At 42.6% G+C, this 16,512-nt stretch overlaps 3 protein-coding genes across 7 annotated transcripts; 2 read left to right on the top strand and 1 right to left on the bottom strand.

The window, feature by feature from the left end:
- Positions 1 to 218: 218 nt before the first annotated feature.
- On the top strand, positions 219 to 2,371 carry LOC106742256 (D-aspartate oxidase). The gene is made up of 6 exons (XM_014615010.1): positions 219 to 403; positions 846 to 969; positions 1,049 to 1,194; positions 1,253 to 1,409; positions 1,480 to 1,767; positions 1,835 to 2,371. Exons 1-6 carry the CDS (start codon positions 219 to 221, stop codon positions 1,946 to 1,948), a joined length of 1,014 nt encoding a protein of 337 aa, XP_014470496.1. The 3' UTR covers positions 1,949 to 2,371.
- LOC106742253 (histone acetyltransferase KAT8) lies at positions 1,986 to 4,924 on the bottom strand. Its single transcript, XM_014615004.1, has 7 exons — positions 4,588 to 4,924; positions 3,967 to 4,220; positions 3,782 to 3,872; positions 3,574 to 3,701; positions 3,218 to 3,448; positions 2,891 to 3,135; positions 1,986 to 2,773 (listed from the first exon to the last, which is right to left on the bottom strand). The coding sequence occupies exons 1-7, from the start codon at positions 4,778 to 4,780 to the stop codon at positions 2,554 to 2,556; spliced, it is 1,362 nt and encodes a 453-aa protein (XP_014470490.1). The 5' UTR covers positions 4,781 to 4,924; the 3' UTR covers positions 1,986 to 2,553.
- A 212-nt stretch (positions 4,925 to 5,136) lies between these two features.
- On the top strand, positions 5,137 to 16,485 carry LOC106742254 (RNA-binding protein 4.1-like). Of its 5 annotated transcripts, none has more exons than XM_014615007.1 (9): positions 5,137 to 5,247; positions 5,354 to 5,436; positions 6,379 to 6,399; positions 6,753 to 7,095; positions 7,478 to 7,804; positions 8,359 to 8,578; positions 9,792 to 9,926; positions 10,227 to 10,283; positions 15,803 to 16,485. In XM_014615007.1, exons 2-9 carry the CDS (start codon positions 5,383 to 5,385, stop codon positions 15,816 to 15,818), a joined length of 1,173 nt encoding a protein of 390 aa, XP_014470493.1. In that variant the 5' UTR covers positions 5,137 to 5,247; positions 5,354 to 5,382; the 3' UTR covers positions 15,819 to 16,485. The 5 variants fall into 5 exon arrangements, with proteins under 5 accessions (XP_014470493.1, XP_014470495.1, XP_014470494.1 ...); XM_014615009.1 differs by lacking the exon at positions 15,803 to 16,485 and adding an exon at positions 12,366 to 13,881 and having other exon boundaries at positions 6,753 to 7,035; positions 7,520 to 7,804; XM_014615008.1 differs by lacking the exon at positions 15,803 to 16,485 and adding an exon at positions 12,366 to 13,881 and having other exon boundaries at positions 7,520 to 7,804.
- The last annotated feature ends 27 nt before the right edge of the window (positions 16,486 to 16,512 follow it).

Genomic DNA, 16,512 nt, shown 5'->3' with positions numbered 1-16,512 from the left:
ACTTTATCACTGAGCACGTGACACCGACGTGTTGATTTTTCTACCGAGATGCACACAAATCTTGCGTAATTTCGTTGTCACCGATATAAACGTCGCGCATCTCAGTCGGTAGCCGTTATCGCTTTCAAGAATTGGCAATTGTTAAACGTCAGTGCAACGCCGAACGACGGTTCACTTTGTTCGACAACTGCGCGTTTCGTTTTGTTCAAAGTGCAAAAATGAAAGTAGCCGTCGTGGGCGGTGGGGTCGTCGGTTTAACGACGAGCTTATTATTGCGTCGGGAATTACGTAACGCCGAAGTGACAGTTCTAGCTTCGGATTTCGATGATACCGTCAGCCACGTGGCCGCGGGAATTTTCAGAGTCGGCGCTTCGTATTCCGGCCCTACCGAGCGGATAACAAGGTAAACAATGAGTATCTGCGCATCGTATCATCGAAAGATAAATCAATATCTTGTAGCAAATTCGATCACCCACGCGATGCATGCTAAAGCCTGTTATACATGAAGCAGTTATTTAAATAAAAGTTGTTCAGGATTTAAGCATTTTGAACGATGAAACACTGATCTTTAATATTGATATTGTAACGTTAGTAGAATATATATATTAATTATTTCATCGTCAAAACGCATATGTTACGCTATTTAGGTATTTGGATTCTTTATGCATAGCGACCTTTGGCATGCACTAATCCCGCATAATAGTAGTTCGAGTGATCGGATTCGCTATTGGAAAACAATCCTTTTTTGACCGTTTATAAATCGTTACGAAGGAAAGCTCCATATATACAGTCGATTGTAATAGTGTAATAAATATATATTTATAATCAATTATATCTCTTTCGAGACAATGGATAAGAGATTCGTACGAATATTACGATAACATTCGCAAGTCAGAGGAAGCCTCTCACGCGGGCGTCATTGACATTGCCGGCTACATGTTCGCTAATTCATCCCCGAGCACCGTCGAGGTACGTCTTGTTCGGGAAATCATTATCATCACGTGACGTTCCTTAATCATAATAACACGTGGATAATGGGATCGGCTAGAATCACTGGATCGAGGACCTGGTGCCGATCTACAGAAGAGCGACGGAGGAGGAACTGCGGCTGGTCGGCGGCGATTGGAAATACGGATCGTATTTCTCGACTCTCCTCACGCAGTGCAGCTTGTATCTCCCATGGGCTAGACAGCAGTAAGTTGTACGTAGGGCAACCACGAAGAGCTTCTGTAGCTTGAACGTTACCCGGCAGATTGCAAGCGGACGGCGTCACGCTGCGACGAAGGAAGCTGCGCTCTCTCGACGAGCTGGCCGGCGAGTTCGACCTGGTGATGAACTGCAGCGGACTTGGCGCGCGCGAATTGTGCAATGACAAACGCATGGTCTCTCTGCGAGGTCAAGTGATCAAGGTATAGCGTTGTTTCTCGTTCGTGTACACGCTCTGAGCACGAAGAATCCATGTTTGCGTTGTCCGTGCAGGTGAAGGCACCGTGGATCAAGACGTTCTTCTACGGAGAGCTCGACACTTACGTCATACCAGGTTGCCACAGCGTCGTCACTCTGGGCGGGTCGCGCAGCTTCGACTCCGAAAACACGAGACTGTGTCGGCACGAGTCCGCGGCGATTCGCGAGAGATGCGACGCGCTGGTGCCGTCGTTGCGGCACGCCGAGACTGTGCGACAGGAGGTCGGCCTCCGGCCGCACCGGGAAGGCAACGTTCGAGTGGAAGCTGATTTTATGCGCGATGGTCGCTCCAACCGAGTGATCGTTGGTATCCGAACTTGACGAGAAAAAGACGATCGGCGGACCTATCAACGTACGTTTCTCCTTGCAGGTGGTGCACAATTACGGACACGGCGGCTACGGGGTCTGCACAGCACCCGGCACCGCCATGTACGCCCTCCGGTTGGCTGTGGACGCTCACAAGTCTTCCACCGCCAAGCTGTAAACCGGCTACGTTTCTCGCTCGATATGAAAAACATTTCTTTCTGCAAATTCATCTTTTATTAACCGAATTTACATTACGAAAGAGTTGTCAGAGAACGATCTAATACTGCGGCGGTTTCCGTCTGCTTGTCGAAATGCACTTACAATTCAGGACTTGCACAGGCCCATTGTCACGAGTAAGATACACTTCTTTACCGATAAATAAAGGTCGCTGTTTATTAGCGAAGAGAGATAGAGAGAGAAAGAGAGAGGTATACAATTCTCTCCGCCATCGCAAACTATGTATGTTCCTTTCGAGACGAAATAATTCTAATAGTTCATCAGACTTTACGAGAGTTACACTTCCTCGTTATTTCGTTAAAGTAAACATTGTCGTGTTAAGCGCACCGCGTGCTGCCTATCCGGCTGGTTACCTCGCGAGATGCACGCGGGATGATAAGTCTGATATTGATCGTGTTCGTGAATCCATTACCAAGTGGCTAATAAACTCGTAAAACGTCACCCACGTGAATCATCGTGTTCGATCAGTCGTGAGCGTCAACAATATCGCCAAAGTGATTCATATCACCGAATGTAGAGAATGACCAACGCGTCAACTCGCTGCTGCTACTTTTTGCCAGGTTTCACGTTTTTCCGAGGCGGTGCGCCCCACCTCAACGCGGTGCTGTCGACTGTGAGACGCGGCCTCTTGTATTGGCTACTCTTTATATGCTCCTCTACAAGCTTAGGCGTGACGCAGATGACGTGCTGTCCTTTCCAGTACTTCACCATGTTCATGCTCTGTAACGTCGATATGATGTCGGTTTGGGAGATGCTGGTCATTTGGCTGCAAATCGAACCAATCATTAATATGAATTCAGTTGTTAATTCATTCAGAAGATTTTACCATGTCTGTTAAAAAAAAACTGATTGTTAGACACTGAGATTTTTAATACTAAGATACCTGAGATCCTTAATACTAAGAGTTCCCCTGAAATCTCGAAGAATTTCCAGTAAAATCCAGCTCCAGTAGCTGCGGTATGAGAGCTTCCCCAAGTCACTCAAAGGTTTCTCCGGACTACCGACAGTTTGTTCAATTCTGCTTAGTTCATAGCTAAAGGCTATCAGCAATTTGCCGTAGCCTTGTCTTTGGAAGGGTGGCAGAGTCAAGATGCACGCGACGTTATTACCGTCCGGCGATTCTTTCTCCTGGATACAGAAGAGGTTTCGTATGAATATATGACGTGCGAGATTTTAAATAAATTTTATAGCACTAGAAACGATTCAATACCTTTGAAAAATAACCGACTAAGTGCGCCCCGTGTTTGTCCACCTCGCACAAGATATAAAAAAGAAACGGTTCCACGTCGAAGTAAAGCGTCTTATGGTCGAGAAACAGTTTCGCCAGTAAGCACAGGTTTTGACAATATATTTTGTGCTCCCTGCCGTCCACTTCCCAGATGCTGAGTGTTCCCTTTCGGTAAATTTCCTTCCCAACTGGCTGTCTATGAGTGCACTCACTCTGAGAAAGAGATACAATGGTTAGAAAAGCATGTCACTCGGCATTATAATTTTATATTAGAAGCAACAAATATTTTGCTGTTTCTATCAAAATATGTTGCTACATATTTTTTCTCTTTGACTTACCATGTGATACCTGTAAGTTTTCTCGAGACGCATATATTTTAAACAATACTCGCATATCCAGAGTTTGGGTTGTTTACCATATTCTTCTGGATAGGGGCTGAAATACCAAGTATCAATCTCGTACTTGCCTAGAAGCAAACTTTTGCACATCATGAGATCCTTTTTGCATTGATGACATTAAAGGGATGTATGGTCCAACAATATTTACCAATTTGTATTCTATCTATGTATTTGACTTTTGTTATAGCCTCGTGTTCCTTCTCCAAGGCAGCTGTGGTAGGATCCATTTCCGCATAAGTCTACAGCAAGCAAGATACAATAAATGTGATGAGGGAACTAAAAAGAATAAAACTATTCATCATAGTGAAACTTCTTAACACAGACAACATTTACCTTTTGTACGTGATTAATCTCATCATGACGTCTCTTTTGATTCCTAGTAATTTTGCGGTCAGAAGAATCAGCCAATAAATCAGATCCTGAATTCCTGTCATGCCGCTCAATCTCACTCATGTCAAATCTGCTTGACATAATCCTATCACGAGGTACCCATTCGTCCAATCTTCTGTTGTGCCCCTCATAGTGAACATAGTATTCATAATGGCTCTCACTCTCATTGTAACGTGTCTGAATAACTTCAGCAGGATCTAAAAGAACACAATAAGATGGTTCAGGACAACATTGACCATATGTACAATAATATGCTCTCACTGATACAAGTCATATATATGATTCTTTATTCAAACTGCTAGAGAATCACTCTGTACAATACTTATTTCATCTAATTGAAGCTTCTACATCACAGCAAAATATAAGAGAACATAAATCCAAGAGACTAATAGAAAGTATTTCTTATAAAATTTCATCAACAAGCAGAGTACACAAAAGTGAACATAGCAACGAGTTCAGAGGGCAAACAGCACGCGGGCCACCAGCAGTTATCTACAATCGTGCTCTTAGGAAACGTTAGGGAAGAAAGGAAGGGCAGGAGCAGGCCTGCTACGATTTACATACGCCAGTCATCGGATCTGCGCACGAGGTAATGCTCGCCTATGTCGAGCGGCATTTCCTCGAGGCTGTCCGCGTCATCGCCCGAGCCCTTCCCGCCATTCGTCAACGTGTTTTCGCGCTTCTCCTGCTTGACCATCGTCGTCTCCTTCGGCGCCGCGTTGCAACCGTCCTTGCTTCTCTGCTCGGATTCGGCCATTTTCCGGCGCTAGCTCACACCATGCCACGGAGAACACATTCGTCGGGAACGCGAAACGCCCAAAAATAGATGAACATTGCGCCTTCTGACGCAACGATCCGCACTGCCACACACGACCGGGAGGACGCGCTCCGACGCGATCGTGACACGCCAATATGGCGTCACGACGCTTCCATTTGGCGCTCAAATTAGTCCTCGCGCGACTCGACTACCCGATTGGCGTACACCTCCGTATCCGAACAGGACACGAACGACGCATGCCAATCGGACGCATCTAGAAATCTCGACGAATGCGCAGCGACGAAGACTAGGGAATCTCCGGTCACGTGATCATTGGCGGAAGTGAAGTGGCGAAAATGCGCGGGGAAGGAGTCACGCCTGATGGTTGGTAGCGCAGTTTCCGCTTGGCGAAGGGGAAAGAGCAGCAGCAGCGTCTTGACTCGTGCACACGAGCCATTTTTTTTAACGTAAGTCGAGAGCGTCGTTATTGCGATTCGGCGAGCGTTAAAGAGCGCGACGGGGCTCGCATCTACGAGAGAAGTCTCTGCACATTGATTCGTTTGTCAATTTCAGTTCCTTTCTATCTTTTTTCTGCATTATCGATGGACACGTCCGTCGGTTACCACGCTACCTCGGAGACGTCGGCGGCTGGAACGGTAATGTACAATTTTTGTAAATTTCCTTCATTCTTCACCCCCTCGCCTTTCTCCCTATCCTTCCTTTCGCCTTTCTCGCGGAATAAGATCGCCACGTTCGCAACGCGTCGTCTCCCGCATTCGGCTCAGAAGCCCGTGTCGAGGGGGGGATCAATAAATTCCACGTTTAACTTCCCGGCGACCCGGGCGATCGAAATCAGCGAGATTTTTCCGCGATATGCGTTGTCGGTCGACAGTATCAGTTTCTGAGCAGTTCGCTCCATGCATATTTCGTCGTGCTGGAACTCTCAAAGTGGGCTCGACTTTGAGACGCCATTTCCTACGCGTCCTCCCTTTTCCCTCCTCCCTCTCTTCGCCCAGCGTTCTTCACGCACTCGGCATTCTGAGGCTCCCGAACTCCTTCCTTCCTTCCTTGGCTTCGATATCTTTTCAAGATGTCGCAGCCGTGTGTAAGAAATATGGCCTTCGCTACGACGATCGGCATAAGTCAAGCGCGCCAAAGGTTGACATGGCGATCGTCGTCGAATGTCATGGGTCATGGAGAGGAGAGGGAGTGACTAGTCACGCTTTGCAGGCGGATTCCTTTGTGTTCCTACGCGCGTCACGACACGCCGCATTTTCCTTACCTGCCACCGAATGATTCGGGAGGAATCATTGATTAAACTTGTGGAATAAGATGAAATAAATAGATGAATATTCTGTAAATCGTCCTCTCATTTACATTATAATTGCACAATTTAATTAACGATTCAAACACGCGCAAATAAATAACTAGAAGTACCTACATAATAATCCTACATAATAATTCTTTCGTAATTTGCAAAATTTGCGTGATTGCTTGTATGAAAGAATTATTTGGTGAAAAATATAATTAGGTAAAGAAATTATTCTGTATCTGTGTAATGTTGGCTGCTTACTAATATATCGTATATGTTTCAGCAGATGGTTTCGACCAACCAGCCGGTAAGATCATTTGATTATTCTTTGCTAATTTTATATGTGTACAAGATCTTGCGGTGTCTTGTACACGTTTCACTTTGTAATGTATCAGTTCACCCTGGTTACATGAATATGGCACATGGCTCAGCATATTCTCCTTATCAAAGTTTCATGCATTATTGTAAGATACTTTAACAATATCTGAGCAACAACAAATCTCAAACAGACACCATACTTTCTATGATGGACGTATGATCAATTCCTGAGATACAAGTCTTTATCTTAAAGATCATAGTTTTATTGAGAATCCTTCGAAACTTCCTCACACTTAGTGAGTCGACCTGATAACAATCATGAAGCCTACATATATCTTACAGAGAAAGACAAAGATATTCGTGGGTCGGTTGCCAGAAAATTGTCGCAACGACGAGTTGCGACAATTGTTCTTGCGTTTCGGCGAGGTGACGGAGTGCGATGTCATGAATCGATACGGTTTCGTCCATATGGCACGGGAGGAGGATGCAGCGGCGGCGATTAAAGCGTTACACAACTCCAACTTCAAAGGTGCGACGATCAACGTGGAACAGTCAACCGGCAAGTCACGCGGAGGTGGAGGAGGACGCCGAGACGGAGACAGAAGAGGTGGACCAATGAGAGGTGGTAGGGGGGGACGAGACGGTGGTAGAGACGCTCGTCCTGGACCATACAATGATAGAAGAGGTACCCATCTCTCTCTACTTAATATTGTATATTCCGACAAGACTATTTTCTCATTTGTTTTCTCAAGTTTTGTATACCCTGTACATATCATTTGATCAGGTACATGTTGCCCTCTTTCTTTTTGTAATTTTTTTTTTTTTCATATTTGATGTTTCTTTCGTTGTCGTTCTCCTCTCCCTCAATATCAATAAGTGTTGTATAAAAAAAAAAAAGGAAATGGAGCTCGATACTTGTTAAATGGATTCGTGACTCTCTCACGACAGACGTCGCGAACATTTCGTTACAGGGCGCGCACATTGAGAAAATAGTATGTTGGAATGAAATGACATAACTTGGAATGTGTGCTCAAAAATCAATTCGACATCTTCGACGTACTTTGCAGTTCTTCCGATCCAACTCGTTGGTTACGATGGATCTGCTGCAGGTGGCGTCGCAACCGGGTACACTGATTACAACCGTGGAGCTGGCGACTTTAGCGGCCGTGGGGCGGACTTCAGCACCGGCTACGCCGACCGTGGGGCATACGGCCAGAACGTGGGTGGCGCGGCGATGGGTTACACCTCAACAGCACCCGGGATGGGAGGTGGATACGGACCAGCAACCGGCGCTGTGGGAGGATATGGGCCGACTGGTGCGGCGGACTACGGACGTACAGCTGACTATGGTCGCGCAGACTTTGGCGCTAGAACAGACTATGGTAATTGCGATGGTGAGTGCGTTCGTGCAACTCGAAAAGTATGTGGACCTGACCGCGACACCGTGTCACTTGGAAGCTGCATGGGATAAAGGCGAGAAACTGCACGCAAACGGAAATATGTTTTGTTGTTCAATTATCACCGTGCGAAAATGTCATATACATGTAAACTAGCACGTAATCTTAAACGTATCGTCTTATTTGTCTTCAAATTTCTACCGTCATGGTTTAGATCTTAATCGGCGATTAAACCAACGGAATTGACCAATCGCCAATTGGCCAATTAGTTGAACTGAGCAAATTCCGTTAAGTTAATCGTCGATTAGATTTCAACTTCATGATTATGAGAAACGGGCGTAAGTGGAGTTGGGAACAAAACTTGGAAACAGTGCGGTAATTTTTATCGATCGATAAATATCTGCTGTTCGTTTTCTTGCACCTCAGCGCGATACGATTTCTATTAGACGCATAAGAGGTCAGGGACACACACACTTTCCAAGTGAAATGAACGCGCAATAGCGGTTTGAACTCGGAATATTTGACCTATCGGTTTTTCTTTTGTTTTGCAGTAGTTGGTGGTGGCATGGCTGGAGATTTCAATCGGGGTGCACCCGGTCCGGTAGATTACGGACGTACTGATAATTTTGGTGCCAGTCGCACAGTTGATTACACAGCTCGGAATGATTATGACCGAAGTGCGACTGGACCGATGAGAAACGGTGGTGGTGCGGTAGCCACTACTGGGTATGGAACTGGGTACACTGATGTGGGATATGATGAAAGCCACTGGTAACGTAGCTGCCATATTTCTTTTTCTTTTATTCTGAACAATTCTTCTTTTCCAAAGTAGCTAAAGATTTGAAGTTTCTTGAATTTTGAATCCCAGTCCGGATTGTCTCAAGCCAAAGTGGGAAATGCATCCGAACGGTGAGGAAAGTATTTTCTCATTTGTTTTATAAATAATTGAATTATACAGACTCACATTGGCTTGAAACAACTCGGTATTGTTTGCTTTTTGATTATACAATTTATTTTCAATTTTGAATTGAATGATATGCATATGATGATAATTTTGTTGTATAGTCTTTGTACTTTTCACATATTAATAAATTACATAAAGTTCCACAAATTACATATTATTCCAAATTTATATAAAGTCGATTTTGTGATAATTTTTAGATTTAATTAAGATATTACTAATCACTGAAATAAGTGCAGTGAAATGTAGATTATTTATTGTTACGCAAGAAAATAACGATTTCGCATGCATTAGCACCCCACTTTATTTATATAAATGATACAAAAATTAAATATACACCTCAGAAATTCAATGAAATTACGATTAATATGAAAAGTCGCTGAAGTACTTATCACGGAAGCGGCGATTGTTGAAATTATCTACATTACACTGCATGTGTTTTACTTTACCGTTTTTTTACATTACAACAGCATTATTACACGTGAGGAAAACTTTTTCTTTATTTAAATTGAAACTTAATTTCTACACATAAGGTTTGAATGTCGACGTTGAAAATTACCATCTGTCGTTCAATTGAAACATTCCAATAAATTCGAATCGTAATTTTCAGTATAAACAGTCAAACCTTATCTACTTTTAAGAACCTAAGTTTAAGTTCCGACCGTGAACGCGTTAATTAATCCGACGTAGTTCAACTCGCTTCGGCTTAGGTTTAGAGAATTCGTAGAGCTCCTCGAGCTTTACAAATTTATTGGAACTGTCGTTAGACTTTATTTTTATTCTAATCTGAGGGGCTTTTTTCACGCGTTAAAGCGAAGAGCATATCGAACGAGATTGAGCGTTATATAGCGGCGTAGTAGATAGTATATTCTAAGTGTCTCAACCAGGATAGAGTGAAAATAAGTTTAACAGAGTGGGATTTATCCGGGTGAGCTTATGGGGAGGGAGGGGGAGTGAGGGAGCTACAATGGCCTGCGAAAGGAAGAACAGTCTTGCCGGTAATGATATGTCTTCATTTAACAGGCCAATGAGTACTGGACCCAGCTATAGCACTGGGGCACCCAGTTACAGTACTGGTCCAGGACCACAAGCAGACATGTTTAATAGAAGACCTGGCAGTGCCGTCCCTAGTGGTGGCTACCCACCGGTAGCTGGCGGGTGAGTTGGCGAACCTATCAAAAGATTGACTCTCACCAAACTTGGATTAACTAATCGATAAATTATATATAACAAGAATCGCCAACACCAGTTTTTAGTTCTGTAACTTTTCGCTCGACAATAGTCGAAAAGTTCATAGTTTCTATCTGTGTTAGCAAGATAGAAAGCAGATAATATTTGAGTGAGCGATTTTAAATCGTCAATTAGATTAATCAGAGTTCAGTAGAAGTCACCCTGAAAGAGAACGAAGAGCATTTTCGTGTTAACGCGTCTCTCAAACGTGGCCCAATCGTGTTGCAGTTATGCCGAGGGATATGACAGACCAGATGCATATGGTCCTCCACGTGGCGGCGGACGGTAAGTCGTACTTTATTAACATATCTGATACGTTCTTCTCACGAGACTGCGATTACGAGGGAAAAAAAAAAGTAACATATTTATCACATACACATACACACACGTTGACGTTGAAGAGCGAAGGGAACCTCTGTGCGTATACGCTTATCAATCTGGCGTCTCTCTACTCTCTCTTCTTGCGCTATTTACGCCTTTCTCGTTCTTATCCCGATTATTGTGTACACTCCAAGTTTCTATGCGGATCGATACAGGTTAAATATTTCTGTAAAAGTATAAGGTGTGACACTTTGCGCGACACTCGGCCATACGTCACGAGGCGTACCGCGCGGATTTTGTGTAAACAAGTCCGAGTATTCTCCGGTGCACGTGCAATAGGAAGTCGACGTCTCTATCTCATGAGTGTAAAAGAGAACAGAGGTTGAAAATCACCGTGGCTGACAAAATCCTACTGATCCAATAATCCATATCTCGGACATTCCTTTATCATGATTTTATATATACTTGTACAATTATATACATAGGGAATTTTGCAAACTCACTCAATATTCAATCTGCATATTCGACAAGTCATTGTCTACTCATTTCAAATAATCACGATGATACATTGATTAAAGTTCGAGGCATGTAAATTGTATTGGGAAATTGTTGTAAAACGAAGTAAGCGCGAGTGAAATTATTCTAAGAAAGAGAAGACACTCGAGAGTGTCGATTCGTCCGATTAAAATTCCGAATTTCTCTTGCAAATCAACCGGGCTAATTTCTCACACATGCATGCAACATGTAATCGATTTTATCAGTTCGGAAACTTACCGCCACGTATCAGTATTGCTGCGATGCGTCACCTCTCTTCTTTTACGTACTCCGCAATGAAAGTCCTCGACCTCAGCGTCCGTCCGAGATGCGCTATGCGATTATCCTCCCACCGACGAATCACGCGATGGCGATGCGCTCGAAAAGGCGGAAGTTCCCCCTGTAAATACGAAGATATCTCCGGCCGATGACCGAGATTTCTGCGTGCAGTGTCTCACGCGACGTGTTCCGCGAGAATTTTCTGCGCGTCCGTACGTAAAAACATGTCTCGGAGAACGGAATTCTCCCACGAGCCATCGACCTCACACATACACACACACTCTTATACATCTTAATCTCGTTATCACCGTCGCGACTTCTGCGCCGTTGCGCACTTTAAAATTTAAAATTGTGACTACGAACGCACATTCGCCTTCGCATTTTCTCTCTTTCCTCCTACAAAATCCGAGACCGGAAAATCCTTCCGAATTCAGTCCGTTTCGAGAGGAAGAGAGAAGAGAAAGTGCGTTGCGTTGCGGTTGCTGCGCCCACGACATACAAACGACGATCGAACTTCCGTTAAAAGTACGACGTCATGACTCGAAACTCCTCCGCTCGCCACGGAGATCGAATCATTTTCCAAACGCACTTGCGACCAGTGCCCGAGAGACGACCGACCGACCGACCGATTGCGGCATATCGACCAGCTGTACACATGTGACAGTTGACCAGAACTGGGTGCGAGCTTTTCTCTTCGTCGACGATTAACTGAGATCCCTCCTGACTATTTGTATTCGTGTCGTTTTATGTCCAAAAGCGATTCAGTCTCTCATATGATAACGCCGTATTCTTTAAAAAAAATATAAAATATGTTGACGTATTGATAATGTACGTTAAGTATATAATATCTGCGAGTAACGAGGGTCAGTTAAATTGTGCTCCGGATAGCCGAGATCAAAGGGAGAAAATTTCACGGCGTGCCGAACGAATCGATTTCAAGTCTTACCCAGGTCTGGTAGCTGTATATTTCGGCAAGTGTGGCGTTATATTTGCGTTGCGACGTGAGAAAAAAATCGAGACGAAAAGAAATATCTCCAAGATTCTCTCCACCGTATATATTCGGCATAACCACCGTCCGTCCGTCATCGGAATTACGAGTTCTCGCATCCGGACGCGTCCCGCCGATCGCGCATGCCAGTGTTACATCTTATACTTTCCCTATGTCCCCTTGCATTCACAGCAAGGCGATCACACGAATTAATTCTGCGATTTTTCATTTTTCTGACCTTTTAGCTTCCCAGGTCCGGCAGACGCGATGCCACCGAGGTACTAAAAGCTTGTACTAAAAGCGAACGCTAGCGCATGCGAAAGGGAACCATTTAAAAAAAAAAAACAAACACACAAAATGAAAGAAAAAAAAAAGACTTTTTAGTGCTGTCATTTCGCTTACGGATTCGATTACACCTAGGAACTGCCCTCTGCGTCCGACATATAGAGTCCGTATTAATAATAATAATGAGAATACATATACATATATGACACACATATATATATATATATATATATATATATATACATATATACATACATATATATATATATTGTTTAATCGTATTTCGTAAGAGATATGGTAAGAGAAAAAAAAATACGAGATATCAGTGGGAATAATATAAATAATGAATCGTCGATTCAGTCACTAGGTCTGTATCGAGAGATACGCTCTATGGGTTTACAAAAATTTATACATATAAATTGTAATCAACGATATAAATTCATTGTATCAGCCCATCGTGTGTGTGTATGCAGAGAAGCAGCAATTTTTTCGGCATTATTACAGTTACTTTTTCGTGCAACTTACGTTCATAAGTTTCCGTTTTTTTTTTTGTTTATTCTTTCTTTTTTATTTCTCCTTCTCTATGACTAAGTAAAAATCCTAACGTTCTGATTTCTCTCCAACGGTGGGTGTGTGGGTATATTCTTTTTAATTATAATTCGTAATTCTCTTAAAGCCCATGCTCTGTAAGATAGAAGATTTTGTTCTACTCTGTTAGCGTTAATTCCACTTGGACTTAGACTATTACAAGAACGCTGTGTAATCCCATTTTTTTTTTTTTTACGTATAAGAACTTTTCGCATAAGAGAAATGTTTTAAATGTTCATTAATAAAGCAACAGAGAAACGTACATAACGGCAGTTGTCGATGTATCTTTATTCAGAGCAAATAAAGCACAAGCGTGTGTCCTAATCTTTGCAAGGTTTCTGATAATATGATGTAATTCATTTCGTCTTTTTCCAGTCACTTGGTACGTGTGTAGTACAATATCAATAGAGTTTAACTATTCATCAACTCCGCAAAAGTGTAATTACAAATTACAGAAGGAAAAAAAAACGTTGCTCCATCCATCGGTATTATCTTGCTCTAACGCGACACACGAGCCAAAAGTGTTCGCCACTTTGCTTCAAAAACGTTTGCATTCATCTCTCTCTTTTTCTTACCTCCCTCATCGTTATGCGATGATTTCAATTATTTACACGAAAAACATCAAAAGTACAAAGTTCTCTACCTTGACATCATAGCGAACGCTAATTCAGTTTCTTCGTAGAAGAGAGGTCGAGCTTTAGCAGCGACATCAGGTAGAACGTAGAGTCGCCCATCCAATTATCAATTCGCGCACATTCATAGGAGAGCGAACAGAAGAGAGCAATTAGTTGCTAATCAGCGTGCGCGCCAATCATGCCACTTAATGTGAATTCTTAATTCGACGACGTTGTGCATTGTGATCTTGATCTTGATATATATATATATATATGAAAAAGTAACGAAAATATGATTAGAGAAAAACAGAAAAACGATAAGAGAATTACGTCGAGAATCGTTCGATGGCGATGCAGAACGTCCCAATCTCCAGCTGGTGCAGTTTACTTAGTTAGGCCTGACTGTACTGAAAACGCCGGTTTATGAACGTGCGGCGAGCGCGTTGCCGCGCGTTACCCTCTGGTGTGTGGCTTGTCGACCTGCGATTATTGAAGAAACCTGCGATTACGACGATTACTCGCTATCGCGTGGCGGCGCTACCCCGTACGATGCGGCGAACGGCGAATAAACCAACCTGCGAATATATGGATTAATGCGCCACAAATTGCGTTTTGCGCTCAAAGCTGGCGTGCTTTGAATTTAAACTGAAGGTATGTTCAACGTGCGTGCGACCTCTTAATACTTTATATGTTGAGAAAAAGCAGAAGCGGGCCCTCTCGGGTCTACTGCCTTTACATATACATATATATTTATATACATGATATATTTATAATTATACATGTCGATGTTCTCATGAGTGCGAATGGAGAATATGTCCGGTCGATTTGAAAAAAAAAAAAGCACAAAAAATCGCGGTACCGTTGAAAGAAAAGAAAAAAAAACATACAGAATCGTATGCGCGCGTGGTACATAAACGAAAGCGGCCGCTTTTCCGTCGACCTCTAGCTGTTGCGAGACATTGCGAATAGAAATGCATCGATTCTAATTCCGTCTCTGCTCCGCATGTGTATCTCAGTAGCGAAGTAGTTCTCCGATCGAGAAAAGACACAGCTAATGTAACTTTCCGCTCGTTCACACATCCGTCAATATTGACACGGACCCCTCTAGACGATTCGTTTAGATCATTCGTCCAAATATTCCGTCTAATCTAATCGGGAATTTAATGAAGCAGTTGATTTCTTTGTTGACGTGTCTCGGTCAACTCTCTCTCTATCTCTATCTATTTATCTATCTATCTATCTATCTATCTCTCTATCTATCTCTCTCTCATGCATATGTATACATGCGTATCAATTCTGTGAACTTGAAGATTGCGCGCGTTTCGAAACCGATGTCAATTTGTATATCCGTTTTAAGCGGTACTAAGTTACGTCAAATATTTTCCGACACGATAACTCAAAGATCAAGAGATTCTTGGTCTCTTTGCTCTGCGAAGATAGATGAGCTCGTACAAGAAAGAACTAAATCTTGCGTATCGCGCGCTGAATTCTTATCGTATCCTTCGTTAAGTTAATGCGTTTAAATCGATGTCTCACGAGATGGAATTAGAATTCAAGCTGAACGTATGCGATGCGATCAATTGAACAAGACGCATATTGCTTTTCCCCTTTCTTTTTTTTTTTTCTTTTTCTTCACTAACACCGTCGTCGCGAGTTGCGAATCCTGCAGTCGAGTTTTTCCGCAGAAAGAGAAATTCTTGGCAAAAAGTTCCGTTCTCGTTCTTCTTCTTCTTCTTCCGATGAAACTTAAGCGCCATACGCTTCAAGATGTTGCGTCTTCAAAACGTAATCGTTAATCGTTAATATCGGTGAAAAAACGTCGCAAAAAATTTACTCGCATTGTTGTCGACCTGCACAGCGCTCCAAACATTTAGTCGATGCATTACGTCTTACTGGAAAAAAAAAACTTATATTGATCCGTGCACCTTCTCGTTTAACGAAACATTTATATATCAGTGCAAAATGCGTGCTCGTTTTTCATGTTACGTTCGAGATCATTTTTACAAGTCGTAAAGCCGATTCGTAAGAGTAGCATACGATTGCTACCAGTCATTGATCATTTCTCCGAACATTGACTTTAGCTGGCGTTCATACCAAAATGAACGATAGTACTATAAGTTAGTTTTATTATTGCGTTACGTAAGTTCACGAGTGTTTGGTATACATTCCCTATAATAAGATACTTTTTTCGATAGATCACAAACGGGATGAGAGGACAGACCGATGGGGCATTGAGATGAACTCAAATGGGAACTGCTAATAAACCCCTCAGAAGTGTTCACTATCAGTGTGTGAACTCGTTTACGTGTTCTCAGAGATGTGGGCACGGACTAAGGGAAGAGGATGGGGTGATTAACGTCTGGCCATATGCGACGCGAAATGAGAACGGCAACAGAGCATGGTACGGCAAAAAAGAAATGAAAGATATCGATATTTGCTAAATTCTTGCAAATGATTTTTATTGAAATGAAAAATGTATAACTATTAAAATAGATGTGAGTTTTACATATATGTATAAAATACGCGTGTATACAGAGTATATACTTGTACTTGTCAATGTGAACAGAAAAATCCTTTATTATTTTTCGAACAATCACGTAAAATATTGAGTTATTAATTATTGAAAACGCATAGAGGTTTCTTTAATTAATAACTTAAAAATTTTTGTAATTATTCGCAAGATGATAGAGTACCTTTTCGTTCACGTCGACCCAAACTGTAAATACACGACGGATGAGACACTTAGCGACAGACACTCTGTATGTATGTAAAATTACCAAGTTACAAAGTCAGTCGTAATTATATCGACTAATTACAGTTAGTCTGCTCGTATCTTATTGGACTATCACAAGAAACGTTAATAAATGTGCAAAAACAATTCACACTCGCTTCTTCTTTCCCCAAC

The sequence above is a fragment of the Dinoponera quadriceps genome, unplaced genomic scaffold, assembly GCF_001313825.1.
Source record: "Dinoponera quadriceps isolate SergipeBrazil2010 unplaced genomic scaffold, ASM131382v1 scaffold628, whole genome shotgun sequence".
Taxonomy (NCBI): Eukaryota; Metazoa; Arthropoda; class Insecta; order Hymenoptera; family Formicidae; genus Dinoponera; species Dinoponera quadriceps.
Note: the sequence above shows the minus strand (reverse complement) of the source record. Positions and strands in the feature narration are given on the sequence as shown.

Excerpts from the sequence above, each read along its gene's own strand:
- LOC106742256 (XM_014615010.1), top strand. The coding sequence starts at position 219 with ATGAAAGTAGCCGTCGTGGGCGGTGGGGTCGTCGGTTTAACGACGAGC. Across the intron at positions 1,195-1,252 it reads CTCCCATGGGCTAGACAGCA|ATTGCAAGCGGACGGCGTCA; the intron begins GTAAGTTGTACG and ends GTTACCCGGCAG. Across the intron at positions 1,768-1,834 it reads GTCGCTCCAACCGAGTGATC|GTGGTGCACAATTACGGACA; the intron begins GTTGGTATCCGA and ends TTCTCCTTGCAG.
- LOC106742254 (XM_014615005.1), top strand. The coding sequence starts at position 5,383 with ATGGACACGTCCGTCGGTTACCACGCTACCTCGGAGACGTCGGCGGCT. Across the intron at positions 5,437-6,378 it reads AGACGTCGGCGGCTGGAACG|ATGGTTTCGACCAACCAGCC; the intron begins GTAATGTACAAT and ends ATGTTTCAGCAG. Across the intron at positions 9,927-10,226 it reads TACCCACCGGTAGCTGGCGG|TTATGCCGAGGGATATGACA; the intron begins GTGAGTTGGCGA and ends ATCGTGTTGCAG.
- LOC106742253 (XM_014615004.1), bottom strand. The coding sequence starts at position 4,780 with ATGGCCGAATCCGAGCAGAGAAGCAAGGACGGTTGCAACGCGGCGCCG. Across the intron at positions 3,873-3,966 it reads AGATTAATCACGTACAAAAG|ACTTATGCGGAAATGGATCC; the intron begins GTAAATGTTGTC and ends TGCTTGCTGTAG. Across the intron at positions 3,702-3,781 it reads CATAGATAGAATACAAATTG|GCAAGTACGAGATTGATACT; the intron begins GTAAATATTGTT and ends GTTTGCTTCTAG.